Source organism: Ranitomeya variabilis, chromosome 2 (assembly GCF_051348905.1).
Source record: "Ranitomeya variabilis isolate aRanVar5 chromosome 2, aRanVar5.hap1, whole genome shotgun sequence".
Lineage (NCBI taxonomy): Eukaryota > Metazoa > Chordata > Amphibia > Anura > Dendrobatidae > Ranitomeya > Ranitomeya variabilis.
Window position 1 is genome coordinate 823,259,685 of NC_135233.1, and position 27,305 is coordinate 823,286,989.

At 43.6% G+C, this 27,305-nt stretch overlaps 1 protein-coding gene across 2 annotated transcripts in view; it reads right to left on the minus strand.

The window, feature by feature from the left end:
- Positions 1-27,305, minus strand: part of MLIP (muscular LMNA interacting protein) — a 388,135-nt gene that overhangs the window by 295,416 nt on the left and 65,414 nt on the right. For both annotated transcript variants that reach the window (XM_077290019.1, XM_077290018.1), the window contains exon 2: positions 15,442-15,495. In XM_077290019.1, coding sequence (XP_077146134.1) covers positions 15,442-15,495 — 54 coding nt within the window. The remainder of the gene's footprint in view (positions 1-15,441; positions 15,496-27,305) is intronic.

Consider the following 27,305-nt stretch of genomic DNA (forward strand, 5'->3'; position numbering starts at 1 on the left):
GAACTTCTGAAGACTCTTAACTGACGTGGGTTGAGTCCAATCATGAATAGCTCGGACCTTGACTGGGTCCATCTCCACCGCAGAAGGGGAAAAAATAAAACCCAAAAAGGGAACCTTCTGTACTCCAAAGAGACACTTTGAGCCCTTAACAAACAAAGCATTCTCACGCAAAACCTGAAACACCATCCTGACCTGCTCTACATGCGAGTCCCAATCATCAGAAAAAAACAGAATATCATCCAGATAAACAATCATAAATTTATCCAGATACTTCCGGAAAATATCATGCATAAAGGACTGAAACACTGAAGGAGCATTAGAGAGCCCAAAAGGCATCACCAAGTACTCAAAATGACCTTCGGGCGTATTAAATGCAGTTTTCCATTCATCTCCTTGCTTAATGCGCACAAGGTTGTACGCACCACAAAGATCTATCTTGGTGAACCACTTGGCACCTTTAATCCGGGCAAACAAGTCCGACAACAGAGGCAAAGGATACTGAAATTTAACAGTGATTTTATTCAGAAGCCGATAGTCAATACAAGGTCTCAAAGATCCGTCCTTCTTGGCCACAAAAAAGAATCCCGCACCAAGAGGGGAAGCGGATGGACGGATATGCCCCTTCTCCAGAGATTCCTTGATATACGAACGCATTGCGGTATGCTCAGGTACAGACAGATTAAATAGTCTTCCCTTAGGAAATTTACTACCTGGAATCAAATCTATAGCGCAGTCACAGTCCCTATGAGGAGGCAGAGCACTGGACCTGGACTCGCTGAATACATCCTGAAAATCAGACAAATACTCAGGAACTTCCGAAGGAAAAGAGGAAGCAATAGACACCGGCGGGGAATCACCATGAATTCCCTGACAGCCCCAACTTGACACAGACATTGCCTTCCAATCCAAGACTGGATTATGGGTCTGTAACCATGGCAGACCCAAAACGACCAAATCATGCATTTTATGCAGAACAAGAAAACGAATCACCTCCCGATGTTCAGGAGTCATGCACATGGTTACCTGTGTCCAAAACTGCGGTTTATTTTCCGCCAATGGCGTAGCATCAATACCTCTAAGAGGGATAGGATTTACCAACGGCTCAAGAACAAAACCACAGCACTTGGCAAGTGACAGATCCATAAGACTCAGGGCAGCACCTGAATCCACAAACGCCATAACAGGGTAGGAAGACAATGAGCAAATTAAAGTCACAGACAAAATAAATTTAGGTTGCAAATTACCAATGGCGACAGGACTAACAACCCTTGTTAGGCGTTTAGAGCATGCTGATATAACATGTGTAGAATCACCACAGTAAAAACACAACCCATTCTGACGTCTATGATTTTTCCGTTCATTTCTAGTCTGAATTCTACCATATTGCATTAAATCAGGTGTTTGTTCAGACAACACCACAAGAGGATTAGCGGCTTTGCGCTCCCGCAAACGCCGGTCAATTTGAATAGCCAGCGCCATGGAATCATTCAGACTTGTAGGAATGGAGAAACCCACCATCACATTCTTAATGACTTCAGAAAGGCCATTTCTGAAATTTGCGGCCAGAGCACACTCATTCCACTGAGTAAGCACGGACCATTTCCGAAATTTTTGGCAATACACTTCAGCTTCATCCTGGCCCTGAGAAATAGCCAGCAAGGCTTTTTCTGCCTGAATTTCAAGATTGGGTTCCTCGTAAAGCAATCCGAGCGCCAGAAAAAACGCATCAATATTTGCCAATGCCGGATCTCCTGGCGCTAGCGAGAAGGCCCAATCCTGAGGGTCGCCCCGTAAGAAAGAGATAACAATTTTAACTTGCTGAGCTGAGTCTCCAGACGAACGGGGTCTCAGAGATAGAAACAATTTACAATTATTCCTGAAATTCCTAAACTTAAATCGGTCTCCAGAGAACAGTTCAGGAATAGGTATTTTAGGTTCAGACATAGGACTACTGGTAACAAAATCTTGTATGCCCTGCACACGAGCAGCAAGCTGGTCCACACTTGTAATCAAGGTCTGGACATTCATGTCTGCAGCAAGCTCAAGCCACTCAGAGGTAAAGGGGAGGAAGAAAGAGAGGAAAAAAAAAAACTCAGAATTTCCTTTCCTATTATCCCACTTCTGCAATGCATTAAACATTCAACTTGGGCCTGGCATACTGTTATGACCCCAATGGCAGAGGGTCTCAGAAATAAATACCAAGTCTGCAAACACAAAAAACCAGCTCATAGGGCAGGGGTAACTGGGCTGACCGTATATCTAATCCTAGCACCACAAATAGCAGCAGCCGGGGAACGTGCCTACGTTGGTTCTAGACGTCTCGCGCCAGCCAGAGAACTAACTAACCCTAGAAGGGAAAAGATAGACCTTTCTTGCCTCCAGAGAAAAGACCCCAAAAGTTGGATACAAGCCCCCAACAAATAATAACGGTGAGGTAAGAAGAAAAGACAAACGTAAGAATGAAAAAGACTCCACGCCAGCCATTGTCAGCACTATTCACTTCATAGACTTAGGAACCACTGATTTTCATCAGAACTGCTGTTATTTGAACCATTGTTCTTCAACTCACAATATCCTTTGCCATTTGAACTGTTTAATCCCTTGTTTAACCTTTTACCTCCCAGTGTGAAGTATTCCCCTGTTATTAAACTTGTTAACCCTTGCTCTGCCTCCTGTCTGTCACTGCATCCCACAACCTGCTTACACTTGGTGTAGTCGGCAGGATGCAGTCTACAGTAGCAGAGGTTGCAGACCAAGCGGTTGGGGAAGCGCCAATGGCCAGTATACCTCTGGGGGCAATATTGAGTAACCTCCCTAAGTATACAGGGAGCAACATTCTACTGTGGGTCAGGACTGAATAAGTCAGGGGTATGTTGAGAATGCACCCCATGACTCCCGTAATGGAGGCAGAGATTGCCCTGTTGGCTCTGGACATACCGAGGCGAGGATCTGTGTTATGTTACAGCCTCCCCATGAGTGCGATACCTTTATCAAGGTGCTACAAATTCTAAAGGGGATGCACGGAGACCCCAGAGATGTTGGAGAATTGTGCATGCATTTTTTCCACTGTGTCCAAAGGGAGGGGGAGTGTTATGACCCCAATGGCAGAGGGTCTCAGAAATAAATACCAAGTCTGCAAACACAAAAAACCAGCTCATAGGGCAGTGGTAACTGGGCTGACCGTATATCTAATCCTAGCACCACAAATAGCAGCAGCCGGGGAACGTGCCTACGTTGGTTCTAGACGTCTCGCGCCAGCCGGAGAACTAACTAACCCTAGAAGTGAAAAGATAGACCTTTCTTGCCTCCAGAGAAAAGACCCCAAAAGTTGGATACAAGCCCCCAACAAATAATAACGGTGAGGTAAGAAGAAAAGACAAATTTAAGAATGAACTAGGTATTTAGCAAAGAGAGGCCCACTGACTAATAGCAGAATATAGTAAGATGACTTATACGGTCAGCAAAAACCCTATCAAAAATATCCACGCTGGATATTCAAGAACCCCCGAACCGTCTAACGGCCCGGGGGGAGAATACCAGCCCCCTAGAGCTTCCAGCAAAATCAGGAATCACATTTAGTACAAGCTGGACAAAAAATAAGAGCAATACAAATAACCAAAAAACAAGGAAGCAGGACTTGGCTTAATTTTGCAAGAACCAGGACCAGCAGACAGGAGCAAACAGAAAGGACTGATTACAACAATGCCAGGCACCAGACTGAGAATTCAGGAAGTTCATATAGCAACACCCCTGGACTAACGACCCAGGTGGGTGCCAAACTGAGGAAAGACAATCCCAGAGTCATATCACTAGTGACCACAAGAGGGAGCCAAAAAAGTCTAATTCACAACAGGGGAGTCCGTGACCCAATACATGAATGGACTGCAGGAAATTGATGCTGTGATTGTCAAGCGAGATGGCATAGGCATAGGACCCTCTGACATAGTGTTGAGAGACCAGCTAGTGACAGGCTGTAGAGATGCGCTGCTTTGGCAAGCCTTGCATGAGCACCTGCGAGCTATCCCGCTCATGAATTTTTCAGAGATGGGGCAGAAGCGTGCAAAAGAGAGCAGGAGCAGGAGACTGCAGCCTTGGCAGGGATGGTCCGGAGCTGTGAGGTACCTACCTCGAATGAGGAAGAGCCCGAGTGGTCCCGCGAATTACAGAAGGGAATGCGGAAAATCAGGGCATAGGGCATGGTTATTAGATTGCCCCTCAGTCGTCTTTTTTCTAGACCAAATAATCCTAATTTTGCTAATTTCCCTTGTTTAACCCTTTACCTCCCTGCGTGGAGTATTCCCCTGTTATTAAACTTGTTAACCCTTGCTCTGCCTCATGTCCATTGCTGCATCCTTCAACCTGCTCACACTGGCCCACCAATGACCCAGAAATATAGCCAGCACATGTGTACTATAGTGCTTTGCTATGGAATTTTTTCCTGCTTCTGATGAATAGTGTTGAGCGATACCGTCCGATACTTGAAAGTATCGGTATCGGAAAGTATCGGCCGATACCGACAAAGTATCGGATCCAATCCGATACCGATACCCGATACCAATACAAGTCAATGGGACTCAAGTATCGGATGGTATTCCTGATGGTTCCCAGGGTCTGAAGGAGAGGAAACTCTCCTTCAGGCCCTGGGATCCATATTAGTTTGTAAAAGAAAGAATTAAAATAAAAAATATTGCTATACTCACCTCTCCGACGCAGCCTGGACCTCACCGAGGGAACCGGCAGCGTTCTTTGCTTAAAATTCACGCGTTTACTTCCTTCCGTGAAGTCCCGGCTTGTGATTGGTCGCGTGCCGCCCATGTGGCCGCGACGCAACCAATCACAGCAAGCCATGACGTAATTTCAGGTCCTTCAGGATTTTAAAATTACGTTCCGGCTTGTGATTGGTCGCGTCGCGGTCACATGGGCGACGCGACCAATCACAAGCCGTGACGTCACGGGAGGCAGGACACGCGCGCATTTTAAAATGCGCGCGTGTCCTGCCTCCCATGACGTCACGGCTTGTGATTGGTCGCGTCGCCCATGTGGCCGCGACGCAACCAATCACAGCAAGCCGTGACGTAATTTCAGGTCCTTCAGGATTTTAAAATTACGTTCCGGCTTGTGATTGGTCGCGTCGCAGTCACATGGGCGACGCGACCAATCACAAGCCGTGACGTCACGGGAGGCAGGACACATGCGCATTTTAAAATGCGCGCGTGTCCTGCCTCCCGTGACGTCACGGCTTGTGATTGGTCGCGTCGCCCATGTGACCGCGACGCGACCAATCACAAGCCGGAACGTAATTTTAAAATCCTGAAGGGCCTGAAATTACGTCACGGCTTGCTGTGATTGGTTGCGTCGCGGCCACATGGGCGACGCGACCAATCACAAGCCGTGACGTCACGGGAGGCAGGACACGCGCGCATTTTAAAATGCGCGCGTGTCCTGCCTCCCGTGACGTCACGGCTTGTGATTGGTCGCGTCGCCCATGTGACCGCGACGCGACCGATCACAAGCCGGAACGTAATTTTAAAATCCTGAAGGACCTGAAATTACGTCACGGCTTGCTGTGATTGGTCGCTTCGCGGCCACATGGGCGGCACGTGACCAATCACAAGCCGGGACTTCACAAAAGGAAGTAAACGCGCGAATTTTAAGCAAAGAATGCTGCCGGTTCCCTCGGTGAAGTCCAGGCTGCGTCGGAGAGGTGAGTATAGCAATATTTTTTATTTTAATTCTTTCTTTTACACATTATTACATTAATGTTGTTTCGATACCGATACTGTTGTGAAATTGGATTCTGGGCTCCCCCGGTGGCCACTTGTGGAATTGTACTTGTGTGCATCATCCCCTCTGTTCACCTGCTCCTATCAGGATGTGGGAGTCGCTATATAACCTTGCTCCTCTGTCAGTTTCATGCCGGTCAGCAATGTAATCAGAAGCCTTTCTGTGCATGTTCCTGCTACTAGACAACTCCCAGCTAAGTTGGACTTTTGTCCTTGTGTGTTTTTGCATTTTGTTCCTGTTCACAGCTGCTGTTTCGTTACTGTGTCTGGAAAGCTCTTGTGAGCGGAAATTGCCACTCTGGTGTTATGAGTTAATGCTAGAGTCTTAAAGTAATTTCTGGATGGTGTTTTGATAGGGTTTTCTGCTGACCATGAAAGTGCCCTTTCTGTCTTCTTGCTATCTAGTAAGCGGACCTCGATTTTTGCTAAACCTATTTTCATACTACGTTTGTCATTTCATCTAAAATCACCGCCAATATATGTGGGGGCCTCTGTCTGCCTTTTGGGAAAATTTCTCTAGAGGTGAGCCAGGACTGTCTTTTCCTCTGCTAGGATTAGGTAGTTCTCCGGCTGGCGCTGGGCATCTAGGGATAAAAAAACGTAGGCATGCTACCCGGCCACTTCTAGTTGTGCGGCAGGTTTAGTTCATGGTCAGTATAGTTTCCATCTTCCAAGAGCTAGTTCTCATATATGCTGGGCTATGTTCTCTCGCCATTGAGAATCATGACAGTTTGACCGGCCAAAAAAAAAGGGTTAAATTACTGGCTGAGAAAGGAGAGAAAAAAGAAGTCTGCTACAATTTTTTTTTTTTTTTTTTCCCTCTAGTTCTGAGTGTGCTCTTAATTGAATCACTTGCTAGTCTGCCTATACTGCAGCCTTCCTCTCTTTCTCTCCTTCTTATCCTTGAATGGCTCTGTGTTCACCTGTTTCAAATGGATCTTCAGAGTGTAGCTACAGGTTTGAATAATCTCGCCACAAAGGTACAAAATTTGCAAGATTTTGTTGTTCATGCACCTATGTCTGAGCCTAGAATTCCTTTGCCTGAATTCTTCTCGGGGAATAGATCTCACTTTCAAAATTTTAAAAATAATTGCAAATTGTTTTTGTCCCTGAAATCTCGCTCTGCCGGAGACCCTGCACAGCAGGTCAGGATTGTAATTTCCTTGCTCCGGGGCGACCCTCAAGACTGGGCCTTTGCATTGGCACCAGGGGATCCTGCGTTGCTCAATGTGGATGCGTTTTTTCTGGCCTTGGGGTTGCTTTATGAGGAACCTCATTTAGAGCTTCAGGCGGAAAAGGCCTTGATGTCCTTGTCTCAGGGGCAAGATGAAGCTGAAATATACTGCCAAAAATTCCGCAAATGGTCTGTGCTTACTCAGTGGAATGAGTGCGCCCTGGCGGCGATTTTCAGAGAAGGTCTCTCTGATGCCATTAAGGATGTTATGGTGGGGTTCCCTGTGCCTGCGAGTCTGAATGAGTCCATGACGATGGCTATTCAGATCGATAGGCGTCTGCGGGAGCGCAAACCTGTGCACCATTTGGCGGTGTCTACTGAGAAAACGCCAGAAAATATGCAATGTGATAGAATTCTGTCCAGAAGCGAGCGGCAGAATTTTAGACGAAAAAATGGGTTGTGCTTCTATTGTGGTGATTCAACTCATGTTATATCAGCATGCTTTAAGCGTACTAAGAAGCCTGACAAGTCTGTTTCAATTAGCACTTTACAGTCTAAGTTTATTCTATCTGTGACCCTGATTTGTTCTTTGTCATCTATTACCGCGGACGCCTATGTCGACTCTGGCGCTGCTTTGAGTCTTATGGATTGGTCCTTTGCCAAACGCTGTGGGTATGATTTGGAGCCATTGGAGGCTCCGATACCTCTGAAAGGGATTGACTCCACCCCATTGGCTAGTAATAAACCACAATACTGGACACAAGTGACTATGCGTGTTAATCCGGATCACCAGGAGGTTATTCGCTTTCTGGTGCTGTATAATCTACATGATGTTTTGGTGCTGGGATTGCCATGGCTGCAATCTCATAACCCAGTCCTCGACTGGAGAGCTATGTCTGTGTTAAGCTGGGGATGTAAAGGAACTCATGGGGACGTACCTTTGGTTTCCATTTCATCATCTATTCCCTCTGAGATTCCTGAATTCTTGTCTGACTTTCGTGACGTTTTTGAAGAACCCAAGGTTGGTTCACTACCTCCGCACCGGGAGTGCGATTGTGCCATAGACTTGATCCCGGGTAGTAAATACCCTAAGGGTCGTTTATTTAATCTGTCTGTGCCTGAACACGCGGCTATGCGAGAATATATAAAGGAGTCCTTGGAAAAGGGACATATTCGTCCTTCGTCATCTCCCTTAGGAGCCGGTTTTTTCTTTGTGTCTAAGTAAGACGGCTCTTTGAGGCCGTGTATTGATTATCGACTTTTGAATAAAATCACGGTTAAATATCAATATCCGTTACCACTGCTTACTGATTTGTTTGCTCGTATAAAGGGGGCCAAGTGGTTCTCTAAGATTGATCTCCGTGGGGCGTATAATTTGGTGCGAATCAAGCAGGGGGATGAGTGGAAAACCGCATTTAATACGCCCGAGGGCCATTTTGAGTATTTGGTGATGCCTTTTGGTCTTTCAAATGCCCCTTCAGTCTTCCAGTCCTTTATGCATGACATTTTCCGCGATTATTTGGACAAATTTATGATTGTGTATCTGGATGATATTCTGATTTTTTCGGATGACTGGGACTCTCATGTCCAGCAGGTCAGGAGGGTTTTTCAGGTTTTGCGGTCTAATTCCTTGTGTGTGAAGGGTTCTAAGTGTGTTTTTGGGGTTCAAAAGATTTCCTTCTTGGGATACATTTTTTCCCCCTCTTCCATCGAGATGGATCCTGTCAAGGTTCAGGCTATTGGTGATTGGACGCAACCCTCTTCTCTTAAGAGTCTTCAGAAATTTTTGGGCTTTGCTAACTTTTATCGTCGATTTATTGCTGGTTTTTCTGATGTTGTAAAACCATTGACTGATTTGACTAAGAAGGGTGCTGATGTTGCTGATTGGTCCCCTGATGCTGTGGAGGCCTTTCGGGAGCTCAAGCGCCGCTTTTCTTCCGCCCCAGTGTTGCGTCAGCCTGATGTTGCTCTTCCTTTTCAGGTTGAGGTCGACGCTTCTGAAATCGGAGCTGGGGCGGTGTTGTCGCAGAGAAGTTCCGACTGCTCCGTGATGAGACCTTGTGCTTTTTTTTCCCGTAAATTTTCGCCCGCCGAGCGGAATTATGATATTGGGAATCGGGAGCTTTTGGCCATGAAGTGGGCTTTTGAGGAGTGGCGTCACTGGCTTGAGGGGGCCAGACATCAGGTGGTGGTATTGACTGACCACAAAAATTTAATTTACCTTGAGTCTGCCAGGCGCCTGAATCCTAGACAGGCGCGCTGGTCGTTGTTTTTCTCTCGGTTTAATTTTGTGGTGTCTTACCTACCGGGTTCTAAGAATGTTAAGGCGGATGCCCTTTCTAGGAGTTTTGAGCCTGACTCCCCTGGTAATTCTGAGCCCACAGGTATCCTTAAAGATGGAGTGATATTGTCTGCCGTTTCTCCAGACCTGCGGCGGGCCTTGCAGGAGTTTCAGGCGGATAGACCTGATCGTTGCCCACCTGGTAGACTGTTTGTTCCTGATGATTGGACCAGTAGAGTCATCTCTGAGGTTCATTCTTCTGCGTTGGCAGGTCATCCTGGAATCTTTGGTACCAGGGATTTGGTGGCAAGGTCCTTCTGGTGGCCTTCCCTGTCACGAGATGTGCGAGGCTTTGTGCAGTCTTGTGACGTTTGTGCTCGGGCCAAGCCTTGTTGTTCTCGGGCTAGTGGATTGTTGTTACCCTTGCCTATCCCGAAGAGGCCTTGGACGCACATCTCGATGGATTTTATTTCGGATCTGCCTGTTTCTCATAAGATGTCTGTCATCTGGGTGGTGTGTGACCGTTTCTCTAAGATGGTCCATCTGGTTCCCTTGCCTAAGTTGCCTTCTTCTTCCGAGTTGGTTCCTCTGTTTTTTCAAAATGTTGTTCGTTTGCATGGTATTCCGGAGAATATCGTTTCTGACAGAGGGACCCAATTCGTGTCTAGATTTTGGCGGGCATTCTGTGCTAGGATGGGCATAGATTTGTCTTTTTCGTCTGCTTTCCATCCTCAGACTAATGGCCAGACCGAGCGGACTAATCAGACCTTGGAGACATATTTGAGGTGTTTTGTGTCTGCGGATCAGGATGATTGGGTTGCTTTTTTGCCTTTGGCGGAGTTTGCCCTCAATAATCGGGCCAGCTCTGCCACCTTGGTGTCCCCGTTTTTCTGTAATTCGGGGTTTCATCCTCGATTTTCCTCCGGTCAAGTGGAATCTTCGGATTGTCCTGGAGTGGATGCTGTGGTGGAGAGGTTGCATCAGATTTGGGGGCAGGTGGTGGACAATTTGAAGTTGTCCCAGGAGAAGACTCAGCTTTTTGCCAACCGCCGTCGTCGTGTTGGTCCTCGGCTTTGTGTTGGGGACTTGGTGTGGTTGTCTTCTCGTTTTGTCCCTATGAGGGTTTCTTCTCCTAAGTTTAAGCCTCGGTTCATCGGCCCGTACAAGATATTGGAGATTCTTAACCCTGTGTCCTTCCGTTTGGACCTCCCTGCATCCTTTTCGATTCATAATGTTTTTCATCGGTCATTGTTGCGCAGGTATGAGGTACCGGCTGTGCCTTCCGTTGAGCCTCCTGCTCCGGTGTTGGTTGAGGGTGAGTTGGAGTACATTGTGGAAAAGATCTTGGACTCTCGTGTTTCCAGACGGAAACTCCAGTATCTGGTCAAATGGAAGGGATACGGTCAGGAGGATAATTCTTGGGTCACTGCCTCTGATGTTCATGCCTCCGATCTTGTCCGTGCCTTTCATAGGGCTCATCCTGATCGCCCTGGTGGTTCTGGTGAGGGTTCGGTGCCCCCTCCTTGAGGGGGGGGTACTGTTGTGAAATTGGATTCTGGGCTCCCCCGGTGGCCACTTGTGGAATTGTACTTGTGTGCATCATCCCCTCTGTTCACCTGCTCCTATCAGGATGTGGGAGTCGCTATATAACCTTGCTCCTCTGTCAGTTTCATGCCGGTCAGCAATGTAATCAGAAGCCTTTCTGTGCATGTTCCTGCTACTAGACAACTCCCAGCTAAGTTGGACTTTTGTCCTTGTGTGTTTTTGCATTTTGTTCCTGTTCACAGCTGCTGTTTCGTTACTGTGTCTGGAAAGCTCTTGTGAGCGGAAATTGCCACTCTGGTGTTATGAGTTAATGCTAGAGTCTTAAAGTAATTTCTGGATGGTGTTTTGATAGGGTTTTCTGCTGACCATGAAAGTGCCCTTTCTGTCTTCTTGCTATCTAGTAAGCGGACCTCGATTTTTGCTAAACCTATTTTCATACTACGTTTGTCATTTCATCTAAAATCACCGCCAATATATGTGGGGGCCTCTGTCTGCCTTTTGGGAAAATTTCTCTAGAGGTGAGCCAGGACTGTCTTTTCCTCTGCTAGGATTAGGTAGTTCTCCGGCTGGCGCTGGGCATCTAGGGATAAAAAAACGTAGGCATGCTACCCGGCCACTTCTAGTTGTGCGGCAGGTTTAGTTCATGGTCAGTATAGTTTCCATCTTCCAAGAGCTAGTTCTCATATATGCTGGGCTATGTTCTCTCGCCATTGAGAATCATGACACGATACCCGATACCACAAAAGTATCGGATCTCGGTATCGGAATTCCGATACCTGCAAGTATCGGCCGATACCCGATACTTGCGGTATCGGAATGCTCAACACTACTGATGAAGAATCCAAAACGAATTTTTATCAACATACATTTGTTACTTGGTCTGCAAAACTTTTGCCAGCCAAAAATTGTTCCTGCTGTAATCCACCAGACACAATCCCATACCTGTGCCAGCTTTTGGGCATCAGTAAATATAGCTACATTGTATTTAATATAATGGACCAGTTTTAGCTGTCATTGCAACAACTTTGTTACAATGATTAGTGGTTTGTGAGTGGAGCGCTAGCAGAAGTCCCAAGAAGGGGAAGATAGGCGCCTGAATCTCCGCAGCTACAGCCGGATTCCCCCACCGTGGGAAGTTGCTTGCAAGTGAAAAATGAAAACCAGTCACAGGAGCGCAGGATAGAGGACACAGACACCAGTTTGGGTTGAACCACAATGCGTTTCAATGGCATACGCCGTCTTCTTCAGGTGGATGTTTATTAGTCATAGAATGGAAGCAGTATTTAACCCCAAGGCAATGATTGTGTTTTTATCTGGAGGTATTTGCTTGTTGTATGTCCCCCCCCCTTTTTTTATCTGCAATGATATATTTGCAAATGTAACTACAACTGTCTTGTGATTCGTCGCCTTGGGGTTAAATACTGCTTCCTTTCTGTGACTAATAAACGTCCACCTGAAGAAGACGGTGTATGCCGTTGAAACATGTTGTGGTTCAACCCAAACTGGTGTCTATGTCCTCTATCCTGCGCTCCTGTGACCGGTTTTCATTTTTCATTGCAACAACTTGTCACCCTTCCGGAAACCAAGACACAGGCCGAACAGCAAGATTCAGTGGTACCTAGACTGAGTCCGTTCTCAGGCAGACACCTTGAGTCCCAATTCCATGAACTTCTGGCTTGATAGATTGGACCAGTGGCAAGAAGTGACCCAGTGTTCTGTAGGTGTACTGTCATGTCCAGGTTCCAGTGTAATATTAGAGAGGATATTAAAAATGTGCAGTGGCTCTGTCATTCCCAATAGAACTAGGCTATCTGCTGCAATCATGGAAAACCTTACCTTTGTCAAAATAAATCAGGCATGGATCAGTTCTGACTTTCATTCATCTAATGCCAATTTTTAAGTCAGCACTACCAGCCTGCCCATTGTCTGTCTTCTACACAGTTATGCTGCTAACAGAGCCCATGGCCTACACTCAGCTGGGAATTTATGTCCTGTCCATAATGTCCTCTATACTATAATACTGTTGTTGCTGGTGCTGATATTGCTGGCCCTTAACTGTGAGAAATCTCCTTGCATGTCCTATTCTAGTTTTCCACCTTGCGGCTTCTGCCACTACCATTGCACAGCCACACATCTGCTTGCCCACTGTGTTTTATAGTGCCAGACAGTACTGCTGCTGCCGAAGCTGTAATCGTTCACATGTCTTTTTATCTGTCCCATCCTAAATCTCTACTGGGCAGCTGCTGATGCTATAATTGTCACTGTTTGGCCATGTCACTCACAGATCTCGCTGCCCACTGTGTTTTATAGTGCTAGACAGCAGTGTTTTTAGGAAACATACACTCTTGAGGGTACAAAAACTTCAAACTGCTCCCTAAATAGGCAAATTTTTTAAAAAGTTTGTTGTCAAGCCATTGCTTTTTCACTTTGAAAACAGCTGGTCTCTTCCTGCTAAAAGTATCATTTTTGAGTAGCATGAAAAAACTTTGAAAATTGCTTAATCATTTTGAGATTAGCAATTCTGTTGCGGATCCAAAAAAAGGGATGAATTTTTCACTCCATATTGAGAATCCATTACTTTTTCAGGTTGAAAACAGCACACCTGCTTTTGCTACCTCAATAAAGGAATAGATTTTGGTTAGCTTGTTAAAAAGCTATGGCCTCCTCATTTTGCAAAGCTCTTCATGCTCCACAATAAAGGGCAATTTTTACCCCCTTCACCACCTTGTGATAAATGAAGATAATTTTGTTACCATTTTATCTAAAATGTCTAATACTGTAGTGTGTAGCTAAAAAAAAAGCTGTTGGTTACCAGTGTTTACTGTCCTTTTACCCCTAGCTAAATAGGTTGCGGTCACTTGGCTGTGTTTGCATTGAAAAGCTCAAAATGAATTCAATGCACTCCTAGGGGAACTCAAAGAATTATACACATATATTCCAAGCAATTAGAGGTTTTGTATTATTGTGATTACCAAATGTATTTATAGCAAATAAAATTTAATTTGAAAAAAAAATTGGCAAAGCTGGCAAATTCTAATTTCAAGCCCAACTTTATGCTTCTCTATTAGAAATACATCTTCTGATCACTATAAGCACCATGGTAGACCATGCCGAAAAGCAAATTTACTAGCATTCCGCATGATAAGCAATCACAATGAAAGCATGATTATATTACCAGATCATGGAATAGGGGTTATGTGTTGTAGAATCATGTGATTTACTAATGTAGCTGAGAAGAATATGAGTCACTGATTCTAACTCATTCTCTTGTTAACCCGTTAACAGTGGCTCAATCCACAACAGATACTTTGAGTGAGTAGGTTCACTCACCAAATGTTTTCCCTAATATAGCTTTTCCTTTTCTCTTCTATCCTTCTAACTTATTAAGTTTTCTCTTTGCACTTTTTTCCTCCTTTTTTTAACACTAGAACTACCGGAGGGGTCATTTTGACCCTTTTGCTATTTCTTTTTCCTATAATTTCTAAAATTTTAACAAATGAGTTCTGAGTTTTTGTGACTTTTATTTATTCATGGTAATGTATATTTTAGGACACAAAAATGAATTGAAACTTTTTCAGGGGCCCGAATTTTACAATTCATACCTATAAGTACTGAAGGGGTCAATTTGACCCCATACATAAAAGTAGTAGTAGGCAAGTCTCCTAATAACAAATACATACGAAACTTCTCTGATGAAGAATGGTGACATCACTCTTACAGTTTACCAAGGTAAGCCAAATAAGAATGTCATTTTGCTCAGTAGTCTTCACCCAGATGAAGCAGTTGGAAACGACAAGAAAAAAAACGGAAACGGTACAATTTTACAATAAAACAAAGGTTGGAGTGGACACAGATGGCTCGAAAGTACACCACAAAATCTGGAAGCCGCCAATGGCCTGTTCAGGTGTTTTGTAATGTACTTGATTTAGCAGCTATAAACACAACTATACTCTATAAAACAGCAACTGGGAGCAAAATTAGCAGACGGGAGTTCATTCTTCAGCTTCATGCTATGACCATGTAAAAGGAAAATGCGTGCTGTACTTGATCTTAATACTGTTCCTATTAAGTTAAAATAAATGTTCTTTAATTTGTTGGCAACAAAAAAGTTATTTTTACTCCAGAGTCAGTACTTTTGAATGGGGGTCAAAATGACCCCAATGGTAGTTATAGGTATTATGAAACCTGCAGTAGTTCTATTAATCCCTGATTACCTGCAACTCAGTTGTTAGTCTGTGTGTATCTAATTATTTATATACGATATTAAGATGAAAGAAACCAGTATACATGAATATTCACAGAAGAAAACAACACTGCAGTAATCCATGAAACAAAAAATTATTTATTTTTTTCATCTGTTTAAAAGAAGTTTGTACACAAATAAGGCTTTTAAGCTATATCACCATTAACCAGTCCTATACTAACGTATCAGTCCTTAGACTAATGTAATATACTACCTGATAATGTTTTCCCTACTCTATTGTTTTATTTTTACTGTTTAAATAGAACTTAATATTCTAATGCTCCTGGGTTCCAATGCAAAATTTGTAAAATTGCCTCCACCTTACTATCTATGAATACTGGGGTCTCTTTAGTGGAGATTTTGGGCCCTTATTAAGATTGCAAACAGTTTAAAACATACACAAAATAGTACTTACCAAAGATTCCATCTCTTGGAACTTAATGTGTCCTTTATAGGGATTGGATGGGTCCTGTAATAAAGAAAAGAGTCCATCAATTCATTTATACATATTATATCTGTCAAATTTTGAATATATTCGTCATTTATATCACAAAACAAATTAGTACACTCATGTAATATATTGTTGGGAAGAAAAAATAGAGTTATTTTTTAACCTCTAAGCCTTTTAACCTTTAAGATTATTTAACATTTTCTTTTACATGGCTAATGAAATTACTGCAAAAGATTTGATAGTTTTGCACAAAAGTAATTTGACCTTCTTGAAAAGTGTGAGAACTAATTGGATGCACATCTCAGGCAATAATATAGTCACATGTGGCCTTTATAATATTCCCATAGCTCAGTCACAAATCCTACTCCTTGAACTAAATTATTAGTAGCTGGGGAATGTGAACTGAACATGTATAATGTACGGAATTTGGTATGTAACTACGCTGCTAACAAATCTATACCTGCCATTGCCTGGAACATTCTGCAAGGAATCTTGCACTGATCATTTCACACTCGCTATAAATATTTCATGCTTTCTGGGGGTCACAATAGTGTTTTCTGTCGAGATTTGTCTTGTTATAAGTGTCAGTACTCAAAGACAAGAATACCAAGCGTCCAGCAAGACTAAATCTATCTTCTGCTTGCAAACCGCTACAGCAATCTTACAGTAGAATTACTGTTTGGATACATTAGTCTTGAGTATTTACTTCATAATTAGTGTTGAGCGATACCGTCCGATACTTGAAAGTATCGGTATCGGAAAGTATCGGCCGATACCGGCAAAGTATCGGATCCAATCCGATACCGATACCCGATACCAATACAAGTCAATGGGACTCAAGTATCGGACGGTATTCCTGATGGTTCCCAGGGTCTGAAGGAGAGGAAACTCTCCTTCAGGCCCTGGGAACCATATTAATGTGTAAAATAAAGAATTAAAATAAAAAATATCGCTATACTCACCTGTCCGACGCAGCCGGGACCTCAGCGAGGGAACCGGCAGCGTTGTTTGTTTAAAATTCGCGCTTTTACTTGGTTACGTGAAGTCCCGGCTTGTGATTGGTCAGGGCGGCCATGTTGCCGGGACGCGGACCAATCACAGCAAGCCGTGACGAAATTACGTCACGGCTTGCTGTGATTGGTCCGCGTCCCGGCAACATGGCCGCCATTAACCAATCACAAGCCGTGACGTCACGGGAGGCTGGACATGCGCGTATTTTGAAAAGCGCGCGTGTCCAGCCTCCAGTGACGTCCCGGCTTGTGATTGGTTAATGGCGGCCATGTTGCCGGGACGTCACTGGAGGCTGGACACGCGCGCTTTTCAAAATACGCGCATGTCCAGCCTCCCGTGACGTCCCGGCTTGTGATTGGTTAATGGCGGCCATGTTGCCGGGACGTCACTGGAGGCTGGACACGCGCGCTTTTCAAAATACGCGCATGTCCAGCCTCCCGTGACGTCCCGGCTTGTGATTGGTTAATGGCGGCCATGTTGCCGGGACGTCACTGGAGGCTGGACACGCGCGCTTTTCAAAATACGCGCATGTCCAGCCTCCCGTGACGTCCCGGCTTGTGATTGGTTAATGGCGGCCATGTTGCCGGGACGTCACTGGAGGCTGGACACGCGCGCTTTTCAAAATACGCGCATGTCCAGCCTCCCGTGACGTCCCGGCTTGTGATTGGTTAATGGCGGCCATGTTGCCGGGACGTCACTGGAGGCTGGACACGCGCGCTTTTCAAAATACGCGCATGTCCAGCCTCCCGTGACGTCCCGGCTTGTGATTGGTTAATGGCGGCCATGTTGCCGGGACGTCACTGGAGGCTGGACACGCGCGCTTTTCAAAATACGCGCATGTCCAGCCTCCCGTGACGTCCCGGCTTGTGATTGGTTAATGGCGGCCATGTTGCCGGGACGCGGACCAATCACAGCAAGCCGTGACGTAATTTCGTCACGGCTTGCTGTGATTGGTCCGCGTCCCGGCAACATGGCCGCCCTGACCAATCACAAGCCGGGACTTCACGTAACCAAGTAAAAGCGCAAAATTTAAACAAACAACGCTGCCGGTTCCCTCGCTGAGGTCCCGGCTGCGTCGGACAGGTGAGTATAGCGATATTTTTTATTTTAATTCTCTTTTTTACACATTATTACATTAGTGTTGTTGCGATACCCGATACCCGATACCACAAAAGTATCGGATCTCGGTATCGGAAATTCCGATACAGCAAGTATCGGCCGATACCCGATACTTGCAGTATCGGAATGCTCAACACTATTCATAATACATTTTACATGGTTGTGGATTTACTCCTTATTTTTGTATATTGTAAAGCAAACTTTTGTTTAGTTTCTCAAAACAAAAGATGATTATTCTGTAACCTTCAGACAACAATCACAAGACACACTATAGAGAATTTATATAGAAGCATTTCTCTGTATTCATTATGGAAAACAGATTCCAAGGACATTTATTAAGTGTATATCCATTGTTTGCATTCATTTGAATTAAAAAAAAGTTAAAGGAAATATAGATCAGTTTTTGGCAACAATATTGGCATGATTTTGACTTACTGATTCTAGCTTACAAGGTAAATGTAAATATCAAAGCAAATGAAATCTTGGAATTATATGGGTTCATATTTTCTGATGTTTTCGTTGGAACAAAAATGACCTTGGTAGAAGTGCCTAAGATGAGACTTCCATTAAAGCTTTGAACCCTACATAATTGGAAGAACATCTTTAGAAAGCTGACTTATACATCAGAATGGCTATATAGATATAGTCTGCTAATTTCAGAAGTGCAAGTTACTGAAATATATGAATCATAATGGAGTTGTGCTTAGGCTTTACTTCACCCATGACACCTCTCTTTCTTCTTAAAGCAGAAAATGTTTTTATGTTCACTTCCCTTACATATCCACAAGAAAATTAATCCTCATTCTAAGATTGTGAGCAAAGACAGGATAATTGTTCCTCTACGTCCTTGGTGGCTAATTATGTATTCCGCACCAAAGAACCATGGTTTTCATGTTTTCATATTTTTTATTATTATTTTCACTATTTTTTGCCAAGTTCAACTAAATAGATAGAAGCTGTATTTGTATCCCTGGCTCATAAAATCAGAAGATGCAACACCAACAATACAAATTGAAAGGAACCTGGCTGCTGAATTATGCTGTCCCACCTACTGGCAGCATGAATAAGACACTGGTAGTGTCATTCCAGCTGTGTATGTTTTACTCTGAAATGTTTTAAAGAATACATCTGTTGAAAAGTTGGCCATTGACTATACCTCTTGGATGACTATGCTTTTCACATGACTTCTCCCTAGATCTCAGACTGTCAGGTCTCTTCCTAATGGATAGAACCTACTTGGAACTTGCCTTGGCGTAGTCACATTTTCCTTGGGCTTGTCAAAGTATGTTTCAAACATACACTTATGCTACCATTGTCTGGTTCATGCCGCTCTTCACTTGGGCAGCATGAATCAGCTAACAAGCTCCCTTTAAAATGTACCTGTTGTTTTCATTAATTTCTCATGATGAGTAGTTATGTGTACATTCAGAATACCAGTATTTCTGGCTACAAACTGATTTGTATTCTGCATTTTTCACAAGGTTTCCCTTTGCATACTTCCTGTCTAAATTTCAAATGTCTCCAGGCTAAAGGGTGGAGATTGACTGCTATGATATCTCCCATACCCACAGAGAAATGACTTTACTTTGAGACTCAATCTGTGCATGCACCACCTCCGGAGGCCATTATTCTGAAGCCCACCTCCGGGAAATCAATGGGCAGAGCTGGGACTCCGTTCCTGCTTGCTGATATTTTCTTGAAGCCCAAGGCCCGCAACCTTGCACTTCTGGGACTCTCTCTCCTCCAAGCCCACTCCTGTCACCACCAGCTTCCTGGAGCAACCGCCACCACTCAGTAAGCTAGTGTAAATTCAGACTATAAGATGAACCACAATTTTATTACAAAATATTTCCCCTATTTTTTTCTAGAAATTTGTTGTTTGTTATAGTCTGCAAAATATGGTACATAAGCCAAATTTATTAATGTTTTCCACCATTTTTGCACTATTTTTTAATATATGAGCTGAAGCTTAAACATAATGAAAAAAGTACTTGGTTGACATATTGGTATGAAATTTTACATATTTATATTTGTATTTCTAAATAAAAATAAAAAAGTTGTATATTCTAGGTACAAGACAAATAAAATTATGTGTCAATTATTTTTACTATGCATATGCCAAAAATTTAAAGGGAATCTGTCACCTACTTTTTCGCTTATAAACTGCGGCCATCACCATTAGGGGCTTATCTACAGCCTTCTGTAATGCTGTAGGTAAGCCCCGATGTAACCTGAAAGATAAGAAAAACAAGTTATATTATACTCACCTGGAAGGGCGGTCCGGTGCGGTCCAGTCCGATGGGTGTCGCAGCCCGGGTCTTGCGCCTCCCATCTTCATATGATAACGTCCTCTTCCTTGCTTCCTGTCGCGGCCCCTGCGCAGGCGTACTTTATGTGCCCTATTGAGGGCAGCGCAAAGTACTGCAGTGCGCAGGGGCTGAGCTTCTTAGACCTTTCCCGGCACCTGCGCACTGCAGTACTTTGCTCTGTCTTCAACAGATTCCCTTTAAATTATCATGGTACTTTTGATGTTTTGGTCTTCTTCATTTGTCTAACATTGCTAAGTTTAACAATTAACATGATTGAAAATTCTCAATAGGGGGAATGAATGGCATTTGACACATTGGGCTCAGACTCATCCAACTTTGAGAAGTCCATAATTTTGCTTTAAACAATAGAATATATTTGCCAAAACTAAGGCAAGGGAAAAGGCCCTTTTCAAAATGGTTGCTGCTATCTATGGGAAACCACTCCACTTTTCTCTTGCAATTGTTATGTTACATTTCCCTTGAAACTCAAATCTGATGCAGTTCAATGAGACAGGCAAATACATTCCTGTTTAGTTAAAGAACTGTTGTTTTCTTGTTGCCCGCACAGATACAGTATTTGCCCATTTTCTTTTGTAATTAAATTGTTGTACCTTTTATGTTCTCTACTTAAGAAAGCTAGCAATCTGTCTTCTTTGCAAAACTTTTTATCTTTATGTCTTTATAGCAACGTTAAATGTTGGACCAGTTACATGTTTTGGAACTGTAAATTGGTTTGCTAACGCATTTTGGAGCTGTACATGCTTATTTATAGAAATGCATATTTTCAAGAAGTTTCAATTGACTGACTTGCCTGTTGCTCTTGCAGAGAAGAGAGATTGCTGGCTTTACTTCCAAATTAATATATGGCCTCTGCTCAAGCTACCAAGCACCTAGGGAAAAGGTCTAGTGGGAGTGAGGAGCTGCCTTACATTATTTTGCTCTTTGATGTGGTATACATTCAGTATTATTTGCAATCATTGATTCAGCATTATTTTACTTTAGTATTCCAGTTTTCATGCTATTTCAATACGCAAATTTATACTAAATACGCATAATTTCTAGACAATAAGGATATTGTCAAACCCAAACTTATTTATGTAGGTGATTTTCCACATAGCTCCTGGGATCATATCAGAGATCATTTAATTTTAAAATTATGTTAATATTTCCTGCAATTTTTTTTTTATAGCTGAATGTCAAGCCAAAATAACATTTCCGGAGGAATGTGTTCCAAAACATTGCTTTTATCAAAATAAAACCATCTTCTCGCAAAATGGAAAGTCACCCCTAGAGCAGAACTACAATAGATTTCAATGTGATTGATGCTATTTTACTTTAAGATATGAAACCAATCACTTTCCAATCTAAATCACTCACAAGAGGCATTAAATCAACTCTCTAAAATAGGAAAAATAAATCTGTGTTTCGGTGTGAATACTTCCAGCAATTGTTTTATAGCTGACTAGTCACTATGATCTAAGTTACAGAACAAAGGCAACAACAGTTCAGAAAAATACCATGGAACAGAGTTCAGATGAAATACATTGTGCTTGTGTGTCACTTGGAAAAAGCAGTAAAGCAAACCATTAAAGCACCAGTCCAGCATTATTTCTTATTTCAGCACTGGAGTTGTGCTACTAATCTAAGATCCAGAACCCTATTATTATACTTACCAGCCACCGTCTTCAGCTGTTCCGGAGCCGCTCAGATTCTGTGCCGCCATCATATGACCCCAACATCTGACTGGCAGAAAGTCAGAGGTAACGGTCGCAAGCTCTCAATATAAATCTATGAGTGTCTCGCTCTGGCTCTTATACACTGTTACTGAGTTGTTACTTCTAGACCGCTCCAGCAAACACTGAAGTGATCTGGCAGATCACAAACAGCAGAAGACCAACTGAAGTGGTGCCGATAACAGATGAAGATGCTGGCTGGTAAGTGTAAGACTGAGGTCAGGGAACTTAGATTAGTAGCAACACTACAGCACTGCAATGAAAATAAAATCTCGGAGTGGTGCTTTGAAACCATAGGGCAAATCTTTGATAAGGAAAATAATAACTAAGTGATCATGCTACTTTTGCAGATGAGCAATTGAATGTAACCACTAGTTAAAGACAAATCCATTGTCACTCTCTTTTGATCTTCTCAGTGGATCTTATCACTTACAGATGTAATGGTTGGAGACAGAGGTGGATTTGTACCTAAAGTAATTCTAATAAAGTGTTATTTCTGAAAACAACTTAATATAATTTATGAGAACTCTCTGATGACATTGATTTAGTGAGAGATTTCACATAAAAGTCTATAAGGATAACTCTGCCACCAAATCTCTGCTTTCTGTCGTTCTGGAATGATCATATGAGGCAATGCATTTATTTAATCATTCTTTATAATTTTTTTTAAACTCTTTTTACTGTAACCTCATGCTCACATAAACTTTCAATCTTTTTCCATTGTGAACTACAGACTTTTTTTCAAGCATTATTTTCATATTAGATTGATAGAGAATGCGGACATGTTCAGTAACTTTAAGCTCTAGTGCAAGCTAGGAGGATCCATTGGATAGACAAAGCAGGTACAGGTGAGATCTCGTAGTAGCTCTGCCAATCTTTTCATCTATGGGTCTTACACTGGGGACACTGGCTGGACCATAGCAACATTAACCTGGTTGCCAAGTTTGGAGTTTGTACGTCCCTCACATATTCTATCTATCGTGGACAGACAATTAAGTGTCCGCAGCTTGTGTTTGGCTAAGTGGTCTTGGATGTTCCTGAGACTTCAGTGAGTAATTCACACTTTTAACAACAAAGCAAGTTAAATCCATTTTCACAAATGAGTTTATGAGAATTTTGCTTGAAATTGTGAACAGCTGACATGTGCCCGCAATAGCCGGGGATGGAATCGCGATCCACCCATGGCTATTAACCAGATAAATGCCACTATCAAACTCTGACAGAGGCATTTAAATCACACTTCTCCTGGAGACCGCTATGGTTATCAGTAGGGTTGAGCGACTTTTATTTTTATAGGATCGGGTCGGGTTTCACGAAACCCGACTTTCTCAAAAGTCGGGTCGAGTGAAATCGGCCGATCCTATAAAAAAGTCGGGGTCGGCCGAAACACGAAACCCAATGCAGTGCAATGGGATACTATGGTTCCCAGGGTCTGAAGGAGAGGAAACTCTCCTTCAGGCCCTGGGATCCATATTAATGTGTAAAATAAAGAATCAAAATAAAAAGTATTGATATACTCACCCTCGGACGCGCCCTGGTACTAACCGGCAGCCTTCCTTCCTAAGAATGAGCGCGTGAATGACCTGCGGTGACGTCGCGGCTTGTGATTGGTCGCGTGAGCGGTCACATGGGCGGTCACGCAACCAATCACAAGCCGCGACGTCATCTAAGGTCCTTCACGCGCTCATTCTTAGGAAGGAAGGCTGCCAGAAAGAAGCAGGGCGCGTCCGAGGGTGAGTATATTCCTATTAGGCATTCTCGCGAGACCGCTACATCATCATCTTGTGAGACTGCAATGCATTCTTGGGACCGGAGCATCGCGAGGAGCATTGCTAAATGCCTCGCCTGGATCCGGGGGCTGACGGAAGGTGAGCATATAACTATTTTTTTTTTTAATTATTTTTTTTAACAGGAATATGGTGCCCACATTGCTATATACTACGTGGGCTGTGTTATATACTACATGAGCTGTGCTATATACTGCATGGGCTGTGTTATATACTACGTCTCTGTGCTATGTACTACGTCTCTGTGCTATATACTACGTGGGCTGTGCTATATACTACATCGCTGTGCTATATACTACGTTGGCTGTGTTATATACTGCGTGAGCTGTGTTATATACTGCGTCTCAGTGCTACATACTACGTGGGCTGTGCAATATATTACGTGGCTGGGCAATATACTATATGGCTGTGTTATATACTGTGTGAGCTGTGCTATATACTACGTGAGCTGTGCTATATACTACGTAGCTGTGCAATATATTACGTGGCTGGCAATATACTACGTGGCTGTTTTATATACTACGTGGGTTGTGCTATATGCTACGTAGCTCTGCAATATACATGGCTGGGCAATATACTATGTGGCTGTGCTATATACTACGTGGCTGTGTTATATACTGCGCCTCTGTACTATATACTATGTGGGCTGTGCTATATACTACATAGCTGTGCAATATATTACGTGGCTGGGCAATATACTACGTGGCTGTTTTATATACTGCGTGAGCTGTGCTATACATTACATGGGCTGTGCTATATACTACGTGGCTGAGTTATATACTACGTGGCTGTGTTATATACTATGTAAGCTGTGTTATATACTGTGTGAGCTGCGCTATATACTACGTGACTGTGTTATATACTACATGGGCTGTGCTATATACTACATAGCTGGGCAATATACTGCATGGCTGTGCTATATACTACATGGCTGTGTTATGTACTACGTGGCCTGTGTTATATACTACATGGGCTGTGTTATATACTACATGGGCTGTGTTATGTACTACATGGGCTGTGCTATACACTATGTGGGCTGTGTTATACACTGTGTGGGTTGTGCTATATACTGCGTGGGCTGTGTTATACACTGCGTGGTGTTGTGAATTCTGTTCTCGAACTCCCTCCGGTGGTTATGAATGGTAGTTCGGCGAGTTCTGTCCATGGACTCCCTCTGGTGGCTGTGAGTGGAGCTGCTGGTTCTGAGGTTCTTTCCTCAGCTGACCTCGTTTAGTCCTAGGCTGGCTGCTCTATTTAACTCCACTTAGATCGTTACTTGATGTCAGCTGTCAATGTCCTAGTACTGGTTCAGTTTGCTCTTGGATCTTTCAGATGACCTGTCTACTCCAGCAAAAGCTAAGTCCCTGCTAGCTTATTTTGTTTACCACTGTTTTCTGTCCAGCTTGCTATCGTGATTCTGCCTGGCTAGCTGGAAGCTCTGGGATGCAGAGTGGCACCTCCACGCCGTGAGTCGGTGTGGGGTCTCTTTTGCACACTCTGCGTGGTTTTTTGATAGTTTTTTATGCTGACCGCAAAGATACCTTTTCTATCCTCAAGTCTGTTTAGTTAAGTCTGGCCTCCTTTGCTGAAACCTATTTCATTCCTGTGTTTGTGACTTCCATCTTAACTCACAGTCAATACGTGTGGGGGGCTGCCTATTTCTTTGGGAAATTTCTCTGAGGCAAGTTAGGCCTTATTTTCTATCTTTAGGGGTAGTTAGCTCTTAGGCTGTGAAGAGGCATCTAGGCAGAGTCAGGAACGCTCCACGGCTATTTCTAGTTTTTGTGATAGGTTTAGGGGTTGCGGTCAGCAAAGCTCCCACTTCCCAGAGCTGGTCCTGTATTACTAGTTTGCTCATCAGGTCATTCCTAGTGCTCCTAACCACCAGGTCATCATAACAGCGTGGGCTGTGTTATACACTGCATGGGCTGTGTTATAGACTGCGTGGGATGTGTTATATACCACGATGGCTGTGTTATACACTGCGTGGGCTGTGCTATATACTACGTGGGCTGTATTATACACTGCGTGGGCTGTGCTATACACTGCATGGCTGTGTTATATACTACGTGGCTGTGTTATATACTGCATGATCTGTGCTATATACTACGTGGCTGTGTTATATACTACGTGGGCTGTGCTATATACTACGTAGCTGTGGAACATAAATGGCTGGGCAATATACTACGTGTCTGTGCTATATACTACATGGCTGTGTTTTATACTACGTGGCCTATGTTATATACTACGTGGGCTGTTATATACTACATAGGCTGTGCTATATACTATGTCGGCTGTGTTATACACTGTGTGGGCGGGGCTATATACTATGTGGGCTGTTATACACTGCTTGGGCTGTGTTATATACTATGAGGGCTGTGCTATATACTACGTGGGCTGTGTTATACACTGCATGGGCTGTGCTATATACTACATGGGCTGTGCTATATACTACATGGGCTGTGTTATATACTGCATGGGCTGTGCTATATACTACGTGGGCTGTTCTATATACTACGTGGGCTGTGCTATATACTATGTGGGCTGTGCTATATACTACGTGGCTGTGCTATATACTACGTGGCTGTGCTATATACTACGTGGCTATGCTATATGCTACGTGGCTATGCTATATGCTACGGGGCTGTGTTATATGCTACGTGGCTGTGCTATATGCTACGTGGGCTGTGCTATATGCTACGTGGGCTGTGCTATATGCTACATGGGCTGTGTTATATACTACATGGCCTGTGCTATATACTACGTGGCCTGTGCTATATGCTACGTGGCTGTGCTATATGCTATGTGGGCTGTGTTATATGCTACATGGGCTGTGTTATATGCTACTTGGCTGTGGTATATTTCTCTGCTATATCTGTGCATCATGAATCGTGGTATGTGTTAAAGAGGGGGGCCCACTGAGACTCTTTCGCCCAGGGCCCTCAAAAACCTGGAGCTGGCCCTGGCTTCACTGATTGGTCATGCCCGGCCGGACACGAACAATCAGTGACAGTTGCAGTCCAGCCGCGAATTGGCGCAGAATTTGAGCCACGCTTCGCTAATTGGTCGCGGCCGGCCGAATCCTGTGTATAAATTGCATTATTCTGAAAACTTCATAAATAAACTACATACATATTCTAGAATACCCGATACGTTAGAATCGGGCCACCATCTAGTGGAAACATAAGTTTTTTACAGAGCCGGCTCTGTTCAGCCATTTAGGTTAGGGTGGCTGAGACCTGTAGGGCCATCCAGTCTGAAAGTATGGAGGTATGTGCTGTCCAGCTGGAGTTATCAGCTCCCTGCTTCAGAAAATTGGAGAGCACCTCACCCTACTTGAGCTTTCAGCTTACTGCTGGAAGCTATCAAATACAGTCTGTGCTTCTCTGGTTCAGTCCTGTCTGTTTAGCTCCCTGTTATTATCATTGTTCCTTGTTTTGACCTCAGCTTGTTTTTCTGACTATTCTTAAAGGTTTTAATTTTGTATTTTTTCTGCCCTCTTGGTTCTGACCACTCCAACCAGCCTACTCCAACAAACAGCAGCTTATTCCATGGCCCCAGCCCAGGGGCAACTGTTTAAGTCTACATCCCTGTACAGGAGTTACAGGGTGAATGGCATGTGCTAACTCCCTGGTGATTACTTATATAGAGCCTCATTACTCTTTGACAAATCATGATTTGTAGTCACAAGCACATTATCCTGGAAATGTACTGGGGACAAGTCAATCTATTCCAACACATCAAAATGCTTGAACGATGCTTACAGTCTAAGTTTCATGCAGCTTCAAGGCTTCATTTCTCATTGATGGCACATCAGATTACTACAAAACAGGCATAATATTTATTGTCGTACTAGCATCTATACAGTT